General features: G+C 34.9%; 3 protein-coding genes across 3 annotated transcripts; all 3 read right to left on the bottom strand.

Moving 5' to 3' along the window:
- Positions 1-923: 923 nt before the first annotated feature.
- On the bottom strand, positions 924-4,917 carry LOC143469653 (arrestin domain-containing protein 17-like). Its single transcript, XM_076967411.1, has 8 exons — positions 4,752-4,917; positions 4,466-4,585; positions 4,190-4,279; positions 3,899-4,026; positions 3,611-3,765; positions 3,145-3,400; positions 2,817-2,949; positions 924-1,695 (listed from the first exon to the last, which is right to left on the bottom strand). Exons 1-8 carry the CDS (start codon positions 4,867-4,869, stop codon positions 1,532-1,534), a joined length of 1,164 nt encoding a protein of 387 aa, XP_076823526.1. The 5' UTR covers positions 4,870-4,917; the 3' UTR covers positions 924-1,531.
- A 5,165-nt stretch (positions 4,918-10,082) lies between these two features.
- LOC143468834 (fibrinogen-like protein A) lies at positions 10,083-11,924 on the bottom strand. Its single transcript, XM_076966266.1, has 6 exons — positions 11,597-11,924; positions 11,134-11,234; positions 10,913-11,009; positions 10,743-10,839; positions 10,505-10,636; positions 10,083-10,369 (listed from the first exon to the last, which is right to left on the bottom strand). The coding sequence occupies exons 1-6, from the start codon at positions 11,883-11,885 to the stop codon at positions 10,171-10,173; spliced, it is 915 nt and encodes a 304-aa protein (XP_076822381.1). The 5' UTR covers positions 11,886-11,924; the 3' UTR covers positions 10,083-10,170.
- A 1,514-nt stretch (positions 11,925-13,438) lies between these two features.
- Positions 13,439-17,603, bottom strand: LOC143469752 (arrestin domain-containing protein 5-like). The gene is made up of 7 exons (XM_076967559.1): positions 17,343-17,603; positions 16,124-16,243; positions 15,874-15,963; positions 14,857-14,990; positions 14,583-14,737; positions 14,139-14,391; positions 13,439-13,952 (listed from the first exon to the last, which is right to left on the bottom strand). Exons 1-7 carry the CDS (start codon positions 17,458-17,460, stop codon positions 13,809-13,811), a joined length of 1,014 nt encoding a protein of 337 aa, XP_076823674.1. The 5' UTR covers positions 17,461-17,603; the 3' UTR covers positions 13,439-13,808.
- Positions 17,604-21,484: the final 3,881 nt, after the last annotated feature.

Genomic DNA, 21,484 nt, shown 5'->3' on the forward strand with positions numbered 1-21,484 from the left:
TTGCTTTTTGGTTTTATACCTTAGTTCCAAGATCATGACAATGGTCATATTACTTTACAACTTGTACTGTAACATAAAATAACACATTTACTGTTTCAACACTACATTACAATCAGGATTACAAAAGCAACAACAACATGTAGCCAACATAGCTCTCAACTAGCTGTTTGTTTATGGTTTGCCATATATGTTAAAACGATTTTTATGTAGCTGAAATTGGATACACATTTGTTATTTACGAGCTCGTAAATCTTGCCTGACTGAAAGGTGCATAATCAGGTTTGCCATCGGTCTGGACTCAAAAAATAAGGACGACTGGGAAACGAAAGAAGAATACTACCTTAAACAGTGCACAACAGGATAAGGCAATCAATGTTCTTAAAAATACTTAGCTTCCTTTATGATCTAAAATGGTATACTAACGGTGTAGAAATGTCCCAACTTTTGCTTTAAAAATAAGACTAAAATAAGGACGTAAGTGAAAATAAGCTCGTTTCGTAGAAAAAACGACAAAAATATTTTCTAAGACACAGACTTTCAAAAATTCGATTCATCAGGCTTCAAAGAAAATGTTCTGGTGCTGTCTAAGCAAGGTCTTTGACTGTAAAACCAAGAAGGTTAAAACTTTAAAGGGTTTCCTTTTGTTCCCCTAAGACCTGATAAGCGTATTCAGTCTGGAAACCCCACTGTGCAAGACTTATTTTGGTCTTGGAAACACTTGATCGAATTCCATTCAGACATTGCCGTTCCTATCATGCTGTCTTATAGGAAGATATTACAGCTGCTTAAAAGCAAAATATTCTCGCATAGCAAAATGAGTGCAATCCTGGCGAGTATGTGGTGACCTCTGGTTTGAACAATTTTTTCTAAACCATGTTTGGATGAAGTTGGCATATAAAGGTATAGTCAAAAAATGCGCAAAATTTACATTTAGCCGAACACTGATTAAAATGTTTAATATTTCTGGTGAAAAAGATGTTACTAAAGTTTTCTTTCAGATAAAACTTATTACCATAATGGCATTAGCAAAATGTACTATTACAGTCATTCATACCATAAACAAAATGTTAAATGTAATAATATGCAAGCAGTACAATTCGTTGAACTTGTGTTACAGATATAGGGAACTTCAAAAAACACAAATAGTACATCAAAATGCCAGGCAAACCCGATTTAGAACAAAAGTAGTATGGCAAAAAATAACACGATGATATGTTAGATACAGCATTTGAAAACGAATGTTGTCATAAGAACCTATCTAATGTCTATAATAGCAGTTTGTGATGCAACACTTCATAGCATTTTTGTACATTAGTGAATACACCTGAGGCAGAGCATTAAAATAGAGACACTTTTTAACACAACATAAAACTTATAATATACAAATTGATCTATAAAGTAAAAGCAGTCCAACACAAACGAAAGCGTTCATACAACAAACATTAGCAGCAAAGGAAGCAAAAAAATCTGTTAGTGCAATACAGTATTTTGGAAAAAATTATCAACAAATTACACCGTTTTGGCATCCCTCTTAACTGTAAGTAAACGCCTTCTGACTCCAGTCATAATATTGTGAGTTGTTGGCAACTGTTGGAGCAGTGGTTTGGAAATCTCGAGATACAACAACTTCATCGTAGCTAGGTGGCGGAGCTTCTGCAGTAGTCAGGTGAGGCAAAGCAGGCAGATTCACTTCAACTAGAGAACATTCATTTACATAACAAATATCAAAATCAGATGGTAAACAACAAAATTTGGAATTATGTTAAATGCCAAACTTTTATAACTAAACAAATCTCACCAAAATATAAACTGAAAACTTGCATACAAAATACTGGACTCATGGCAAAAAGAGGTGGTTATGATGTATTTCATCTATTCACTACAAGCAACTGTGTAAAATATTTCCCAGGGAAATCTTGTTGGATGCCTGACGCTTACTCACTATATGTGACTTTTGGCGTATACAGACGAAGCTTGTTAACTCAATTTTGCCTAATTAAAAATGTCGGATAACTCAAAGTGATTTTACCGTTTCTTGCGAATTGCCTGATAAAATGTATATAAACAAGGAACAGTAACTTTAACTGGGAGCTCTTTAACTCGAAATTTTGGTTGATTCAAAGTGTTTTTTTTGGTCTCCAGGACATAACTAGTGCCCCTATCTCGAATTCAATCAAAAAATCATTCACCGGAAACACCATGACGACCTTCTTTAATAGTGGGTTATTATTGACTAGAAATGCATTCTACAGGTATAACTTATACTCTCTCGTGTGAACCCAAGTATATAACATTTAGGAATGAAATTTAAAGCTGTCACAACCCTGCAGCTAAAATATTGTAGAGATACAAAGAAAAGTAGATAAAAAGAAAGTGTAATATGAACATTCAAAGTAATTAAGCTAAGTGACATAAAAGCAGTCAGACCAGTAAGGTGACTAAGAAAGGTTACAACACTTTATTATAACCTAGAAATGTAACCTAGGTGAGGATACAAGACTTAAATGACTGTAATACTTGGATCTTACCGGTGCTACACTTAATGCTATTGCCACACTACATATGACTGCTTTTAGATGAAACAAGTGTTCACTAATTTTTTGTGACAAAAGATGTACAAGAAAGATGCACACATCAATTGATTGTGTATTTCCCCAGTCATGTTTTCATGGATATTAAATTTACCTACTTTGGATAATTCAAAGTAATTTAATTGGTCCACTTCATAAGAGTTAGTGAGCTTTCACAGTGTTTGAATTTCGATTGCAAATGCATAGCGATAAAATGAATAACTTCCATAGGGATATTGCACTTACCAGTAGATAATGAAACACCAATGTCAGCGTTTACACCAGCATTACCACTGCATCTTCCATTACTAATAACAACTGGTAATCTTTTTAACTTTAAAATGGGTGGACATAGTCCTCTAACACCAACAATTTGCACCTTCGAATAAAATAGAAAAATTTAAATATAAAGTTATAAATATTTTGCTCAAATTTCAAGCAGCTGGGCTTTTGTAATGTGGAAACAAATGTCAAAAATGCCTTTGACACAATGTCATGCCTTTCAAACAAATGTCAAAATACAATACTGACTTTGTATACCTTAATTAAATAAAGATCATCAATGTTTACTTACATCTAGGTGATATTCCAAATCAATCAACGTGCAGTTTCTCAGACCGATTGATGAAGGAGTGTTGCTAGGAATGAGAATAGTAGCTTCATTCTGAAGTCGTTTACGTTCTTGCGCCAAAAGCTTTGGGGCTTTCCAAGAACTCACAACTATCCTTTTATCTTTGGATTTTACATTTCCAGATGTAAAAATGCCTTTACGCCGACCAAAATATGTTACTTGTTGAATAAGTACCAAAGAAAACTCTGAATGTGTATTGCTGCAACAAATCATTTGACAAATAAACGTTTTATCTGAAAGAAATAATCTTCTATGATTCATGTTCTTCCTTTAACGTCTACCTATTCTGATTGTAAGCAAATTTTACTGAAATAGCATTCCAAACTTTAACCAGTTATCATCACTTCTTAACAAATATTGTTCTTAACACATTTTCTCTGGCTTTTGAGCACATTCATAGAAGTTTTACCATCCATTGAAGACTTGACCATTGACATGTATGACGTCGCCAGGAGCGTATGTTGATTTATCCAATGTTAAATCAACTTGAAAGGTGGTTCGACCCCCGAAAAAACAATCTTTTTCAGTATGTTCGTCTTTGATTTGTAACTGTCCTTGTTGTAACTAATAAAAAATACTCAACAAAATAAAACAAAAGCATGCTTGCAACTGAAATGTTAGCAATGCTTCTCTAGGTGTCAATTTTATCCGAAATGGATAACAACACATGAGTGGCACACAATGTCACTAATGGTACCTCAGCTGTTTCAGTAACATCCATAGGATCTTGCACTTGAATCTCTTTACCTGATCTTTTGTCACTTGAAAGCAACCCAGGAAAATTGCATAAGAATTGCACAATGTATAACACATTTCCACGCTTACCTAAGTTTAAACAGTGTCAAGAAATACCAGTATACAGTGCCAGTACTCCAAAATTTCAAAAAGTAACTGCTTGAGCCGCGATCATTTGTCTTGAAATATTAGACAATAATTTCCAAAAAAATATGCAAATTAATGCACAAACCATGAAAGAAAAATCACTTACTCTTAAATGAGGATGGACATTCAGATGGTAATCGAAATCGAAATGGCTTCTGATAAATACCTTCAGCAACATTTGTCTCCTGGCGTCCATCTAAAATACAAATGACTTTGGTAAACAATTCAAAACCATCAATTACTAACTATTATCATGTAGAAATACTGGTAAAACAAATAATTCAAATACAAAGGAATACGTATAAGAGAAATCAGTATTAATCAGATAGTGTGTAAGTAACAATGGAAAATTAGATAATTTCGTCAAAAAAACAATTTATACCTCCCCACAAACTAATTCTCTCAAGACAATATTCTTCTTTCCCTTTATAAACCTTTTCATCATCACCACTTCCAACAGTCCAACGAGTTTCACACCATCCATACATCACAACTGCAATCTCTAAGTTAGTAAAACAACAATTAATCATGAAATTAAAAATTCATAAATATAATTCATACATTCAAGTGTTAATTGAAAATTTAATTTCGGCATTCCCTTGGCATGTATCTCTACAAATTTTCTTTTTCAACTGAAATGAAGACAGCTGAGAATTTTGAATACTTACCGTACACCTTAGTTGGTTTAACCACATGAAAAGAAACTGTACCAGTGACATCATCACCAGGGCAATAAATTTCTTTATTATCAGTAAACAGAATTTTAATTTCTTCAATTTTAACCATTTTAGAAAAAACTTAAAGCTGACTTATAACATTGGATTAGTGAAACAGATATCTAAAAACAAATGTAAATGATGATTGAACAAAGAATGCACGATTATCAGTAGTAAAAAATATTTCATGAAGTCACTAAATTTTCTTACCCGTATCGCATTGTTAGCAGATTTGGTTGCAAGTTAGATAAGAAAAATAGTTTGATTTTCGTAATGAAAATCCAAATAACAGTTAGGTAACCTAATAGATCTTGATTGGGCTAAGGCAGGTATATTATAAATTTGGATGGACTGTTATGTTGTACTGTAGATGGTGTGGGGTTTCTGTAGGAGTCATGACAGGCACAGTAGACAGTGTCACTACAACCAAAAAAGTGTTTACGGGCGAGATTAACCCTAGAACTACCATACCGGTGAATTGACCGGTAGGGCATTTTTTTAAAACAATATTTTACGCAAATGAGCATATATTCGGCCGATATTACGGCTAATCTTTGAGTTAGGTATGAACTACGTGCTCTATAAAGATAATTGCGTTGTACCCAAAAACCTCCGAAAACATTGTAAATATACCTAGTACAACCACAACAGTCAATTGACCCATTTGACCGGTAAATAAAAATAATGGCTAAAATTTTCCTGCAAACCTTAATGTTCACACATAACAATTTGAGAAGAAAGAAAATTTCAGAAAAAGGTTCAATCAACGTAAAGAGGGCAAAAAGGACGATTGTATAACTATAGAACAAGAATAGTCATTGTGGCTTAGCTACACATTTCGTTCGTAGACCAATAAAATCAAAACAGCAAGGTGAACAGATGAAGAGAAAACACCGATTCTGCACTTTTTCTTATGCGACCGTAGCGAATAATCAAACTCAGTTGATCACATCTCTGACATTAGCTTGCTTGTAAATCACAAATGAGCTAAATCACCTTAGCAACACCTGCTAACACCGCTATCCTTATCTACCGGTCAATTGACCGATCCGGTCGTTCTAGGTATAACGATTTTCCGGTAGTTCTTGGGTTAAAAATGCCTAAAGCAGAATATTCTTTTATGAAATGTTGTTTTTCGATTACACATATTTCAATTTAGTAGAGATGAGTCGATACGAACCCAAAACCAAATAGATTTGCCAAATATCACTTGCGAGAAATATTCAGGCGAACACCAATACTAACAACGGCAAACCCAAATAAAACATTATATACTTAAATACATTTATCGACTTTGGTAAGAAATGATCATCTATTTTGCTGGCTAAGCTAAACTAGAGTCTACAATTCTTGCTTAAGGTCAATTACTTAAAAATTATGCTTTTAAAATCGCTATTTGATCAATAATTTTTAGCAATTATGTTACGTTACAAGCAAGATTCAGCAACTTAATGATAAAATTTTATCAGTTGGTGCTGATACGAATAGATTCGGGATTCGTTCGTGTCGATATTTATAATATTCAGATTTGCAAGAACTCGAATAATCGTCCTCGCGGTACGTCCCTACAATTTAGTAACTTAACAGCAGAACTGTGTTTTAGGTTTGGGGGGTGTGGGCTTTCTATCTTATACCATTTTACTTATTATTAACATCTTGCCCAATGAGAAAGTTTGGCATTTTTTATGAGAAATTATGTGCACAGAATCACAAAATTTGACGTAATGGTTTACACCGAAGCCTTAAGCATTTGTTGTTTATAACAAATTAGCATTCAAACAACCCAATTTGCCTTGTTTGTTTATTACTATAGCACTTGCCCAAGTAGAACCTCACTTCAAGGAGAACACAAAAAAGAGGCTACTTACACAACTAGCACATTAATATGCATAGCAACACAAGACTACACAAACTTGAAAAATCAATATTTCTGTGAAAGCTAAACATTTGAAAAATGAAAAACACAAAAAAGAATCAGTGGTTGCTGTACAACAATATATCATTTATTTAAACTTTTAAACCGAAATATCATCCACTTGTTCGTGTCCATAAACACACAATGGAGTTATGTTACATCACTAACAACCATAGACAACTAAGCAACACAACTGTGATGTAATTGTAGCAGATTAATAGCTTACAATGTATCACGCTGGCAAAAGCTAGGAACAGAAAAAGATAATTAAGCTGAACTTGTTAATAAAAAAAACAATAGGATCTCAGCCAAAACTAAGCGTTATGCAGTGACATAGGTAAATTGGCAAGTCCTACTTCGTTATAAATCGGCATTAACATGAAAATACTGTACGTTGAGTGTATGTTGATTATTAGTTTTGTGCATGCCTGTGTCACACTTTTAACTAGAGTTAGTTTGCATGTTTTAAGCCCTTGAGGCTAAGCCAATTTTTCTTGTTCATTCGTAATTTGTCAGCATCATACGTCTTGCTCACACAGTTACTGGAGAAAAATAAAAGACACCATACTGTCATAAGATAACAATCTTATATACTCAACTGATGCTATTATAGTATTATGGTTAGCTTAATTGCTCTTCTTATTCTTCTGCCTGGCACATATAATTCACACCACTTAGCCTGCTAGTACTACTGCCTCAATTTCAAACCAAACTTACCTTCTAAATTAACAGCAGACCAACTTGTTTCTAGATTCCAGACTATTAAGTCGTGTATCATACAGATTGTGTGAAGTATGCCACAACTAAAATGTGTATGGGTTTAGTGACCGTGCAAATTGTCATCAGCAATTAAACACCGTTACTATTTTCATGCATGTTTTAAGCCGCTTTGTATGATCATTTTGGTATGGTCTCAAATATTACTGTATAATTCTCCGTTTACTATGACCACTTTTTTGGGTCTAGTATAGAAGTGCACAACTAAACGACGTCATAATTTGAGACAGGTATACAAAGGTATCCTTTGGTTGTGCACTAGTATACTAGACCTCTTTTTTATACTTATAAAGTTAAGATAAAATAGTAATATCCAAACGAGTAAAGTATGTTGGCAAGTCCAACCACAAGCAGAGTTGAAAAGACATGAGTCAGGTTTTCAGAAAAATTTGACTTGTGTTTTAGTGCTTAAAAGACTTGATTTGTGTTAGCAAGGAAATTTCAGTTGACTTAACTCAAGTCACAAAACAAGTTATTTCAAATTGTTATGGAATCTCGAATTGGTTTTTATATTTGTGAAAGAATGTATTCAAAAATCACTATGCATTATGCATTACAGCAGAGTCTGCTTATTATAACCATCTTGGGATCAAACCATTTTAGTCATAACACTGTATATCCGAAAGGGTCACGTTAACCGAAAATGCTGCAGTACCGTTTATCCACACCAGGATCGATGCAGTTAGGCACAAAATGACAAAAAATATCAAAATCATCATTTATTTCATTAATGTTAAGCAGAAACATTGAAGTGAATGTCAGTAGGAGAAATGAGAATACACATGGCACAATTGTCACTGTCAAGTTGCAAAATTGATTGGAAAAATTGATATAAATATCTGAAAAAGATGGAAGAAGTGGTCAAAATATCCAAAGACCGGTCATAGTAAACGAAGAAATTTATACGGCAAAATTCGGGACCAAAATGGTCATAAAAAAGCGCTGAAACCTGAAGCAGGTGGTCATATTAATCGGATTCTACTATACATTCTATTAAATGTGCAAAAGCGTCGGAAACGGATAAAACCAAATTTTATGCTTTTATTTATGTTACGAGTATTCAAAAAACCGTTTATAAAGTTACCGACCTAAAACGAAAAAATAGATCGTAAATACTAAATAATGACATGGCCTGTGTTAAGGTTTGTACTTGGACTTGACTTAACAGAAACGTTATTGACTCGACTTGACTTGACTTGACTTAGGAATGTAACTGAAATGACTCGACTTGACTTGGACTATCCCTGTTAGTGACTTGACTTGTGTCACGACCATTAAGACTTGTTTTCGTTACCGACCACAAGACAAAGGCACAAATTGTTATGATTGTCAAAAGAACTGGTTTACTTCTTTAATAGGTGATTCCCCCTAAATAAATGCTAACTACAGTAAAGGTCATGTTTGAGACTAGGGATGTACTGTACAATACAGAAAAATTGACTATTCTATAATTTTACCTGCAATTTTTGTATTGTATTGTATTATTCGTATTATTAATTTTTTCCAATAACTGAGCTGAGCGAAAGTTAGTATACTAACCGTTGTAGTTATAGCACAAAAAACACATGCTCACGAACAATTAACGAGCAGGAATGGTTTATTCCGGATTCGGAATTTCGAATCTTATTCTAGAACAGTGTAAAAGTTAAAGCATTTAAGCACCGCTGGTGCTTTTGTTTTGCCTTTGCAATATACGCCCACATAGTTATTATATTGTGCCAACTAAGCAGTGTTCTTACTAGATTGTTTTGTTTGTAATTAGTTATTGTTTGATCGATTAATTGTTCGTTAATCTGACTTCATTGGTATGCATATTCGTTAACCACTGATAGACTAGTTGGACATCACAGTACAATGACTAAACTGACAATGTTCTTAAATATAGTTATATTATTGATTGACAACGAAACAGTTATTGCTTTCAGAGCGCAAAATAGAGATGCATTCACTATGACTGCCAATCCTGGATTGATTAATGGAGAACTAGCTCGTTGAGCGCTGTGGCAACTACTACAATGAAACTGGCAATAGAAATTCAGTAATAGAAAATGTGTTGCACATACTAAACACGGCTAAAATTGAAAGTTTTATACTATACCAAAACCATACCAATACCAAACCAAAATGCATGTGCAGAATAAAGCAAAACTGATTTTGCAGCCTTAGTTCTTCTTTAGATGTTTTAATTTTTCCTTAAGCCATTGGGTTACTTGTGGGTTGATTTCATTGTGATGAAAATCATTTTTTTCATTTTTCGGTTTTATAAATTTCAATTTTGGCTGATTTCAATCTTAGTTGATTATAGTGTCTAATTTTCCGTATAGACATTTTCTGACTAAGTTAGTAGTTTTTCTGTTTGAAACTACCTGAGTTTTTTAGTTTTCTATTTAGCTAAACAAGTTTGTTCGATTGATTTCTTATCCTTTGGTCTTTTCCAGCTTAGAGTAATCTAATTTGTTAAACTTTGTGTGTTACTGAAATCTACTGCCCATCGAACTTTACAGCTAAGAAACTTTCTACATTATCCTAAACTGTTTCTGATTTCTTGACAAATTCTAATTTAAATATACGCTATTTGTTGAGTAATGGCATTAAACCGTTATAGATGTATTTAAGTGTTCTCAAACACGAAATTCATACTCTCCTATATACAAACAGTTTATCGTCAGTTAATGGTCACTAAGCGGGCGTCGACGAACAGCGCACTTTCATTGACGCTGCTTTCAACGCTTCACCGTGTCCTTTCCAATGCCACCATTGAATATTTGCAGCATTTCCCGCTATCTCACCCCAGGGAGCATTTAACGAAGAATAGAAGCAAGAGTTGTACCACCAGCCACCTTCTCTGTTCAAATGTGAGCTAGCGCAGTTGCTTCCGCTGTGGAAACAATATACAATAATAAGCTTTTGCTATTTGCTTTGTTTAGCTGGCTTTTAGTTGTTTTATCCTGAACAGGTAGTTTGAATATTTCAGATATTCTCCGCATAATTTTTTGTTATCAAATTTGCTCACTGCCGATCATTATCGCGATCTCTCGTAGTGAAGTACATATTGTTGTGATATTCCATGCTATCACCAGCGTCACCGCTGTAGCCGCTAACCAAAAGCCGATACAAATCGTGTTCATCGTTGACTTTGAAGTTCCTACAAAGTATAAAAACAAGCCTTGCATAGAAGTTAGTGAAAAAATTAACGTTTTTCGTTAATTTTCGTAACTATACTTACAAATGGAAACTAATTTTTTTATTACCTATATTCAGCATATCTCTTTTCTCCGTTAAAGTCTTCCAAATCAATGCGAAGCATGCACCCACCATTTCTAGTCATTTGATGGAGTTTCTCCAAGCCTGATGTGACGTCACATTAAAGGGATTAGTAAGTTTTATCTTCTTTACATGATAAAACATTAAACTCTAATACCGATCCAAAATTCGCTGCTGACATCCCCAAAACCAAATTTATAGGAGATCCAATCTCGATTAAAATTAACACTACCATCAAAACGACGCTGCACGATCTGCAATGTTATAATGAAGAAATAACGTCATTCTCAGCTGGAATAAAATGTGTTTATTGTTTGCATTTTATTCAGCAGCAGAAAAAGCACTCTTTCAGGTACTTAGCCAACTGTCAAAATTTACCCTCCAGCCATCATCACAATACGCTTCTTCTAGTGGTGAAAGTAGTTTTTTCCCCGACGTTGTGGACATAGAACAGGATGATACCATTTTTTCTTCTAATTCTAAAACATTGTTATTAACTTAAGTTTATACATGCATGATACTGAGATCCACACCCAAGCATACAAAGCTCAGTAGATGTTTTAATTCAGTATAAGTATAGGCATTTATAAAACGTTTGTTAGCGTGAAGCCGGGAAAAATAATGTGGTATGTAGTAGCAATAATAACGAGTCCTGAGAACATATTTTGTAAGCCTATATTAACCGGTTTTAAACTTTTCTCCAGTTTCCATTTTCGGGGGTTCTTGTTGTTAGGGTAATCAGGTAATAAAAGTCAGGTAATCTGTGGTTTAAAGTTTTGTTTTTCACCAGTAGATCGAAAGGTATTATTTTGCTCAAAGTGTCACCCAGTAGTAAACTTACGCGACAAACGTTCTCTGACTTCTGCCATGAAATCGTCAAGGTTACTTGCAGCGTCGCCTTTTTTTCCCTTAACCCCAATGTTACCCTTGTCACCTTTGACCTCTTCACCCCGGGGACCAGATTTTCCTGGGAATCCGATTTCTCCTTTTTCACCTTTAACTGCCACCGAATTGGGAATGCTTGAGGTGAGACCATCTTCACAGACGGTGACATAACGACTACACTGCTGGGCATGTGTTTTTTGCGTAAGTGCAATAACCACAACCCACACAAGTCCTATATTTATCATATTTTGTATACTGTTACACTAAAACATGATCAAAAGTACATATTCATGATGCTGCATTTCGAAAAATGTTGCATTTTTAAAAAGGCGACAGAATAGCTTTTGTTTGTAACTTATACCAATTGTCTCGAATATGTTAACGGTTTTTACATAAGGCAACATGTTTCTTCGCATAGGCCTCTCACTTTCAATATAAATGCAATTGAAATACCTCAACATTTAGCCTATAGCCTACTTATTATGAATGATAAACGTGCACGTGAGATCCTCGATATAGCGCCCACTGTTGACCACAAAACGGGATTTTGGAATCTGGGATGCAGTTTAGCTTGGTGGTATTTTATCATCTACGCATACACTCATAACCATTGAGGCATCATACATCTTATATGTCAATTATATAGGTACATCTTATATGTCAATTTATTATCCTGTACCGTTGATGCGAGCTTTTGTCAAGCATGCAAAGCATATTTCCTAATACTATAACTTATAATAATTTTAAATAATACATCTTTCTCTTTTCATTCAAATGAAAGTTAAAGATTGGAGTCACTTTTTGTAAAAACGTGGCTTGAATTCAGTGGCTTTCTAGATTGTAGAAAATCACAAAAAAGTTAATATAGTTGAAAGATAATATCACTCGACTTGAGTCAATTCTGGTTGGTTTGATTTGAACGTTAAGGTAAAAGGAATTTATCTTTCCTCCAAACTGTTGTAACTTATGATTTCTGGTTGCGTATACGAATGTATACGGAACAGCAAAACAAAACAAATTTTCAAAAATTTTAATCGTTCCTTGTTTACAAAAACGTTGTTTTGCTTCGATTCAGACTCGATTCAATTTTTTCAAAAGACTTGAGTTGTAAAAGGTAAATGGCTTAACTTGCAACTTGAATTTGACGACTTGGTTACGACTCTGTCTTTCAACCACTTCAGTGTTAATTATATTTCATGCGTTGTTTCTGTTACTTTCATGCTGTTGTGTTTTTACAATAATTACAGTAGTTTTACTTAATTCGGGTATAATCATACTCGGATTTGGTGGTTTATAGCTAACTGTTGATCATTATAGCACTATTGTATATATATAAATTATGTTACACGTTTTAAACTCTCTTGCCACTTTTCTGTCAGTTAGTTAAGTGCGGGTATGGGTTTTTGTGCGATCACAACGGCTACAACCACATCTTTGCTCCCCACAGCTATAACGAAGCAAAATAAAGTACATATGACAAAACCCTCACTACAGCCTGAACTGAAAAATAGCAAACTTATTGTTGTAATGACAACTTTTTCAATTCGTGCTTCAGTTCATAGCAAAACAGGAAGCAATACTGTAGGTATTGTAGTTGTATAGCCTTAAGCTATTTTGTTTTTTGTGAGAAACTCCACGAAAAACTACCAGGTGCTTCAGCGCATGACGAAAATGAGGTTATTGTAAAAAATAGTGATTTGCCAATTCAGTTCAAAATGAAATTAAACGACCATGCACCTATATGACTATAAGCATATAGGCCTACCAAAAGCATCTCTTCTATACTGACACGAGTATGGACGCTTGAAAGCATTTTAATTATTACGGTCAGCACATTTTTGTTGTTAAAAAAGTTACAAAGAACTCCCATGCATAAAAATCTTAAACAGCGGTCTCGAATTAAAAAAGCACATTCAGTTTTAACAATACTCAGTTATTTAGGCTAACAGCAATAAGTTAACAGTTATAAGTAAAACCATTATTCAAATTATAAGTCACAACAATTTAGGAGAAAATAAAAATGAGAAATACAAACGCGTGCAAGAATTTTTAGTGGCGTAAAACAGCAAATGTTTTAAGAGGAAAAAATGGAATAATAGAAGAGTACAACAAATGAAGACGTATTTTTCGACAGTACAAAGAGGTAAAAAAATTCCGGCAAAAAATTGTTATAAGTGAGTAAGGTTCGACGAATTGTGATCTAGTTCAGCTGGATTACTCGCAAAACCGCTGCTGTTCCTTTCGCCAACGAGTAACGATATTTTATCAATTTTCAACAGGTTAGGGCAGATCCCGTCACTGATACAAGACATCTTAACCAAAGAAAATTTAAACGGTTGAATATAACTTAGATAATACTATGTAAAATATAATATGTAGCTTGACCATGTATAGGAAATCTCTCATAGAGCATTTGTAATTTGTCAAAAAATTTAAGGTTTTGTCTGGACGGTTACACAATAATCGATATCCATAAGGTTTAAACTACTAATACTTACTTCTATATAATATTCCAATTCAATGAGATTGCAGTTCCTTAAACCGCTTGCTTGTGTATTTTCAGCAATAGTAAAAATTTCTTCATTCTTGAATTCCCTTGTTTCCCGTGGTGTTAGCTTTGGTGGTTGCCAAGACGATAGAACAACACTTTTTTCCTTTGATTGCAAGTTGGAAACAGAAATCAAATCGCTAGTGCGACCGAAACATGTGGCTCCTTGCTTCAGGGAAAACGTGCATTCTAAGGCCTTATCGCTTTTGGAGAAATAAATTTTAAAACAAAATTCTGAGCATATTGTTTGAAATAAGCATGCGTAGAAACACGTGACAGCGTGAAACACGACAATTGGTGAATGTCCAAACAATACCATACGCTATATACCGCAAAGCTAAAATTAATTATTACGAGAGAACGTAAAATACATTTCATGCACAGTTGTAGCTACCATCCATTAAATATGTGGCCATTCAAGTAGATACAATCGCCAGGAGCATACGCCGATTTATCAAACGTCAGATCGGCTTGCAAAGTAGCCTTGCCTAGGCAGAGACAGCTTTCATTTTCTTGTTCCTCATCAACGTGAAGTGGACGAAGCAACAACTAAAGTAATCAAGATAAAGAGCAATAACACGAACAAAATTTTAAGCATCGTATAATGATTCTCAAGAGCCTCAAATTTTTCAGTGTATCAGCAATCTTCATTTACTGGTCGAAATTACCTCAGCATAGTCCCTATTCGCAGACAAATCCACTTTATCGTAGACTCGGAACCGCTTACTTTCCCACTGGTCGTTAAGTATGCCTTGGATTTTGCATAACACTTGTACCATGTAGTACACATGCCCGTTCTTACCTACAGCAATGCAAAAGAAAAGGTTTAAAACTTTAAAACGTAGCATATAAGCAATTGTAATTGGCGTATGTATACACGCACGGATGGATGGCGTTAAAAAGGTACACAATAGTTGCGCCAGCAATAGAGAAACCCCTTTAAACAAGATATGGGCTATTGTAGCGTAAACATTAAAATTTGTCAAATCTTCCGATACTATTGAATAATTTTGAGAGTTTGGGTTGTCGTATATGCCTATAGGGATTATAGTAATAAATACTATTCAAAGAATTGTCACAATTGTATGTACTATAGTTGGGATTCTTTCTGCGTAGTTTGGATTATTGGGATTATTATGTTTTGAATTAGTAAGGTTCGTGTCCCTGCCTTTTAACCGTTGTAATCCATTCAAAAAGTACCGTATGACAGGATTTATTGTAGTAAGTGTATTTTCTAATCTGAAGTATTTTTTTCATAGTTATTTTCATTATTAAACTTTTATTTATGTAATATTTATTATTCTCAATAATTTGACTAATTTTAACGACTCCAAGTCAAGATTTATGGGTAATGGAAAGTAGGTTTAAAAGTAGTTGAAGTGGATTGGCGTTTAAACAATATCGCTTGTTTGCGATATGACCCACTATACACAAAACATAGCAGCGTAAAAACTAAACTATACCAAAATTATGACGTTTTTAAATAAATTTTAGAGTTTTGGACTAACAATGTCGGTACAGATTTTACAACTAATAAATTGCCAGTTTACCAGAAATAAATGGCATTAGGCTATGAAACGTTTTGGAGATTCGTCCATAAAATTAAAAATTTTTTCAGAAGATGCTACCAACAGACGTAATTTCTTACTAACTGTTAATGTACAGCGATTAAGAAGTTATCTTACTTTCATATGATGATGGACAATTCGTTGGTAACTGAAATCGAAATTCCTTTTGATGAGTACCTATTGCAATTCCAACTTCCTGGTCCTTACCTAAAGCATAAAACCAACACTGTGTGGTATATTTTCTCAAAGTAAAATTTAAGTTACATCTTTAACATAACAACGGTTTTAAACATAACGACGTCCAGGAGCACTAAATCAAGTTTTTAACTTTTCATACAGTATAGATTTTATAGCAGCATAAGCTAACCTCCCCATAAAGTGATCTTATCTGAACAATACTCCTCTTTCGCCTTGTACACTTCTTGGTCTCCTCCGCTGTCAGATACCCAGCGAGTTTCGCACCATCCAGCAAGCAAAACAGTAACCTCTGTTAAAAAAGTATTTCGGCTTAAAGAATTTGCACGTATTAGACTACTCGCTACAGCAAAGGTTCCACATACCAACTGTAATCTTTAATCAAATATTGTCTTATAAAGTGTGTGATTGAAAAATATTCCAAAGATTAACAAAGCGAGGTTTAGCAACATTGTCTACACAGCAGAATCAAAACATAACTGCTGCTAAATTGCATATATGTGCTGAAACTACTCGCTTTGGAACAGCGGTTCCCAACCAGTGGTACGCGCTGGTTTTTCAGGTTTACCAAAAGTTTAGTGTCAGATGTTTAACTGAGCATGAACTTTGCGTCACTTCACTTCACCCAATGTTGGCCAGTAACGCTGTTTATCAGGGCTAGCAAATTTAGGGGAAGAGGGTCATTGAACCATGACCCCTCCTCACAAACTAAATTTTTGGGGGCCATATAGGTTGTTATGTATTCCATTTTGTTCATCCCATTTTCTTGTTTACACCTCTTTATCGACTATAACCATCGCAATGTTAGGCCTAAGTACTATATGAAAGCTCTAAACATCAGCAGTGTTATAAAACAATAACCACGTTAAGAACGTAAGTAAATGGATTTTATCGTGAAACATGGCCGGTTGCTTGCTACAGCTTGTTGTTTTAAGCGGCGTTTTAAATGTCTTTTTGAGGTGTAAAAGCGGAAGATTTTTAGGCTCAGCATATTTTAGGTGAGGTGGGCAAACGTAAGAAAATTATAATCAGGTTTTCGAAAAATTATGGCCACCCTCAAAGCATGGGTCGTCAGCCACGATCATGATAGCTATCGCTTATCGTGTCCAAGAGCCAGAATCGTCTTGCTGCACCTGGACAATGGATGATTTCCAATGCGTCGTGTGCAAGGTTATATGTCCCGCATAGATCAGTTTGCGGAGAAGAAACAGTGGTAGTCCTCGCATTAAATTGTATTTTTTTGGTAAATTATTTTCTGTCCTTTAGCAGGGCCTAATGATAAGTTTTTCTGGAACCAAATGGTACACAGAGATAGTAAAAAAACTTCTCTATAGATGGTGCGCGATCTGAAAAAGGTTAAAAACCACTGTTTTATAACTTTCTTTACGTACCTTTCATCTTTACTTCTTTTTCGGCGTGTAATGAAATCGTCCCTGTAACATCATCTCCTGGGTTGTACATTATTTTGTCATTAGTAAAATTTATGTCTATCTGTTCTATTTTTACCATGTTTGATAATTTAATGTAACGTAAAGGTAGCCTATCTTTGCCAAGCTTTTCTTAACCTTTATAGACGCAAAATGGAAGATATGATAAAAACGTTATCCTCTCGCTATAATTCTTAACTGCTTGTTGTAACACCACAATGACGTTACCTCCTAGCCTTAGCTTTCGTAAACGAAGCAGATCGCTTATTTTCGCTGTACTATGCCGCTGCGCGTGTAATCTCCTCTTTGGGAGAATTTCACGTTTCTTTATTATGTGCTCATATTTCCTTTCTGCCTACTTGCCTCTACGTCACGAATCTAGCCATTATAAATAAAGCGAGACAAAAAGTGGAACGTTGCTGTTTCTCTTTTAAATTTTTTTAAAAAACATACCGTGCTATTCTTGATACTTGCCCAGTTGATTCATCAGACAATCAGAGTTTTAATCGTTGGTGTTTCGAACAATAGTGAAAGAGACCCAACTCTTTTAAATTTGTTTTTGGATTTATTTTAATGTGCTTAAATCATGTTTTTTGTAATTTGCGTTTGGTGGCCGTGCCAACACCAAAATACAGTTCCTTTACTTATTTGTGATGTTATCAGCGTTATTCTTTATGTGTTTGCAAATTTAAGGGAAAAAAACAAATAAATGAATGGAAATGCTACTATCTCACACAAACTAGAATACTAGATCATACATTTTAGTAGATACATGATTGCGGATACCTGTCAGTCGTTACCCGATCCTATCCTAAGGGCCAAACAAGAAACATGGCCAAAAAAAGAAAATATTGACTCAAATATTAATGGTATTGGTGTTTTGGGCTGGGTATGATGTATTGCTATAAATTACCCCTTACGGCAGGGGTGTCCAACCTTTTTCGCCGAAGGACTACATGCGATTTATGAATAATTGCGCGGGCCACTTGAGTGTTTACTGGTAATATCTAATTAAAACCCTCTTATCAAAATTCTAATCTTAGAAATAGGTATTATCCTCTTTTACAATTATAAGAACAATAATATTACCAAGTTATAGTAAATTCAACAAAGTCTTTACTACACGTCGACATTTTAATGTGAAGTTTAGCACTGTTTTTCTTTAACAAGTTTGGCAATATTCGGTGAGATGGACGATGTAGCAATGCGAAACGAGTTTTCCATATGGCTTTCAGAAATTAGTAAAAAACAATAATGCCATTTTCTCGGAATGTAAGCTCGCCATAAATTACGCAGGCGATGCAGTTGATAATATAAGTCATTTCGACAAATACCGCGCGGGCCACTCAGAACTTTCCGGCGGGCCAAATTATGGCCCGCGAGACACGGGTTCATTGCAATTTTGGTTGTCCAGTGTTTGCCCCCAATCAGTCGTCTTACGCATTTTCGTGAGCTTTAGAAACACAAACGTGAGATTATTTTGGACATAATACATATGTTTTTTCAATCAACCAGCGTTTCTATAAGGTGACTGTTTTTATTGCTGCTGCTGTTGCTGTTTTCGTGTAGATTTGTGAAAATATCCAAGTTCAGCAATCTCATTATATGAGTAGCCACCTAAAACTAGCACTGTAAGTACAAAGAAAGATGTTATAACAAAACACTTAGTTCCCTTTTATAACAACTTTTAGCCCTGGCTATACTTATCATTTTTATTAATCTAAAGCCTAAACTGCTTTTGACGATGCAGGTTCCACAAGTTTGTTAATAGCCAGAAGGAGGACACGTGTGGCGAGCGCTGATTCATTGAACAATAGAACATAGAAAGCTATTTTAATTGCGCTCTAGTAAAATGAAGTGGCCAACTGTGTAGCCTACAGTACAAGTGTTGTGTTCATAGATATAACAAAAACACGTTTGTTTATGACTTTTACGTTTGTATATTATCTATGGTTGTGTTATTATAGTGGGATTATTAGCCAATCATCACAACGGGACAAATTAAGAGAAAAATGCTAATATAATTACGAAATAACTCATTAGGTATAAGTTAGTAAGTTAGATATCATTCACGCTTGGATTGCTCTTGGATCGCTCTACGGATAGTGTTCCATCTACTCCATCAACTAAAAAACCATCCACAATCGATCAGTATCACGTAATATTCAACTAGAGCATAGGTGTCAAACTCCCGGCCCGCGGGCCACATCCGGCCCGCTTTACAATAAAACTTGGCCCGCAATGCTATTTTATACATTGAACTATTTCCGGCCCGCGAGATCATTGTGCAGTATAACTTACTTTTTTCAAGCAAAAACAAGATTATAACAAATCGCACAATACAGCAGCACAACAGTTGCCTCATCATACGATAGAATAAATCGATTTATTCCCAGCCAAAACCGTTAAAAAAAACAAAAATTTGGTGTTCTTTCGCTGACTGTTCCAATTCATATACTCGTGTCACGAAACGTTCAATCAAGTTTTATCCTTACGGCCCGCGGCGTTAAATAAGTTTTGAGTTTTGGCCCCTGGTGCGATTGAGTTGACACCCCTGAACTAGAGTGACGTGAAAGCGTGGCATGACTCAGCAGAATGCTTTAGTTTAGAAATCCACGGCCATGCCAAGACCAAATAATATTTTGCCTAAACGTGCACGGAAACTCGGGTTTGGTTGCCGTACTCACACTAATAACTTTTTACATTTTCTTATTGGTCCTTAATGCACGTTTTTGCCCTCGAGGCCTTGCCATATTTGCCTGTCGAATTTGTTGAAATTATATTCTACTATGCGACCACCTGCGTCAGCACAATTTTTTCGTCCTCCACATTGAAGACGAAAAATAAATTGCATGAAATGAAAAAAAATAATGGAAAGTTGTTAGTTACAATGGCGAAAAGTAAACGAGACGATGGTTATTTCAAATAAAATTGGAACACTTCTTGCGGATGAGCATTTTGATTGTGAACATGTTATTGTTTTAATATGATATGACAAAGTTAGCATTAATCATTTTTTGCTCCCCACGGTCAACGGCGAAAAAATAAATGCATTTTAGTGTGATACAACACATTTTAGTGAGATTTGGAAAATATAGCCTAAAAAAATAAAGTTTAGTTTATATGTTGACGCACTTTCATTCAACAAGAATAGGATAATACCGTCACCCAACTCAGTTTAAAATATCCAGAATAATTTTCCCAAAACAGTTAACTTGTAATGAAAAGTGGTATATGGTACCTTAACCTGTAAGGTTTACCCACTTCACTACAAAGTCTGTTTACTTGTGTATATCTTAACAGTGAACTTTGATAGACTTCAGCAATAATAACACGGGAATGACAACTGTATAATCTGATTATATTGAAGCCTCTTTGAACGAATACATCAAGATAAAACATTGTTACAGCAACAGCATAAAGACATGTTGCGGCGTTGAACGTAATAGCCAAAAAGACTGAATAAATCAAAATGCACACACAGTAAATACGAAGCAATCGACTACGTCACGCAGTGTTATGCTTCGCTGATTCGTTAGACGAGAATTCTATGTCGTACACAATATTATCACAAACTTCTTGCACTATTTCCATATTGGCATTTGACGAAATACGGTCATGGTCATATTCCATCCCTTGATGATCTTATTCCGATACTTTGACTTTGTTCCCTTGTTGATCCTATTTCTGTAATGAAGTTCGTTCGGGTGTTTGTTTGGTAAATTAAAGAGCAACAGCTATATGAAGCAGGGAAAGTTACTCACGTGATTGTATGCAGTTCAGCTCATCTGGTACAGAAGGAGCCTTACTGGTACAGTACTGAATGTAGTACAGTACTAGCGTACTCATCTGTGTGGGTGAGTGTATGAACAGCAGACGCTTCGACTTATTTTGGCCATTGCATGCAACCTAATCAAGGTTTGAGTTTTTGTAACGTCATCCTGGTGTCACCACTCACTAACTAGCCATCCTGCAATTACTCAGACCATGACACATAATGTTGTTGATTAGTTGTCAGTGTTACTTGTCACCACTCACCAGCAAGTCAACATATACATTTTTTACACATGTTTTGAGCCATTTAGGATTTGTCATCGTTTCTTCTG

The sequence above is a fragment of the Clavelina lepadiformis genome, chromosome 8 (genome assembly GCF_947623445.1).
Source record: "Clavelina lepadiformis chromosome 8, kaClaLepa1.1, whole genome shotgun sequence".
NCBI classification, from domain to species: domain Eukaryota; kingdom Metazoa; phylum Chordata; class Ascidiacea; order Aplousobranchia; family Clavelinidae; genus Clavelina; species Clavelina lepadiformis.

Coding starts and splice junctions, on each gene's coding strand:
- LOC143469653 (XM_076967411.1), bottom strand. CDS start 4,869: ATGGTTAAAATTGAAGAAATTAAAATTCTGTTTACTGATAATAAAGAA. Junction 4,586..4,751: donor TAAACCAACTAAGGTGTACG/GTAAGTATTCAA, acceptor TTACTAACTTAG/AGATTGCAGTTGTGATGTAT. Junction 1,696..2,816: donor TGGTGTTTCATTATCTACTG/GTAAGTGCAATA, acceptor AATGTTCTCTAG/TTGAAGTGAATCTGCCTGCT.
- LOC143468834 (XM_076966266.1), bottom strand. CDS start 11,885: ATGATAAATATAGGACTTGTGTGGGTTGTGGTTATTGCACTTACGCAA. Junction 11,235..11,596: donor AGTCAGAGAACGTTTGTCGC/GTAAGTTTACTA, acceptor ACAATGTTTTAG/AATTAGAAGAAAAAATGGTA. Junction 10,840..10,912: donor CAGCAGCGAATTTTGGATCG/GTATTAGAGTTT, acceptor ACGTCACATCAG/GCTTGGAGAAACTCCATCAA.
- LOC143469752 (XM_076967559.1), bottom strand. CDS start 17,460: ATGGTAAAAATAGAACAGATAGACATAAATTTTACTAATGACAAAATA. Junction 14,991..15,873: donor TTGTCCATCATCATATGAAA/GTAAGATAACTT, acceptor GCATTGCTGTAG/GTAAGAACGGGCATGTGTAC. Junction 13,953..14,138: donor AATTGGAATATTATATAGAA/GTAAGTATTAGT, acceptor TCTTTGGTTAAG/ATGTCTTGTATCAGTGACGG.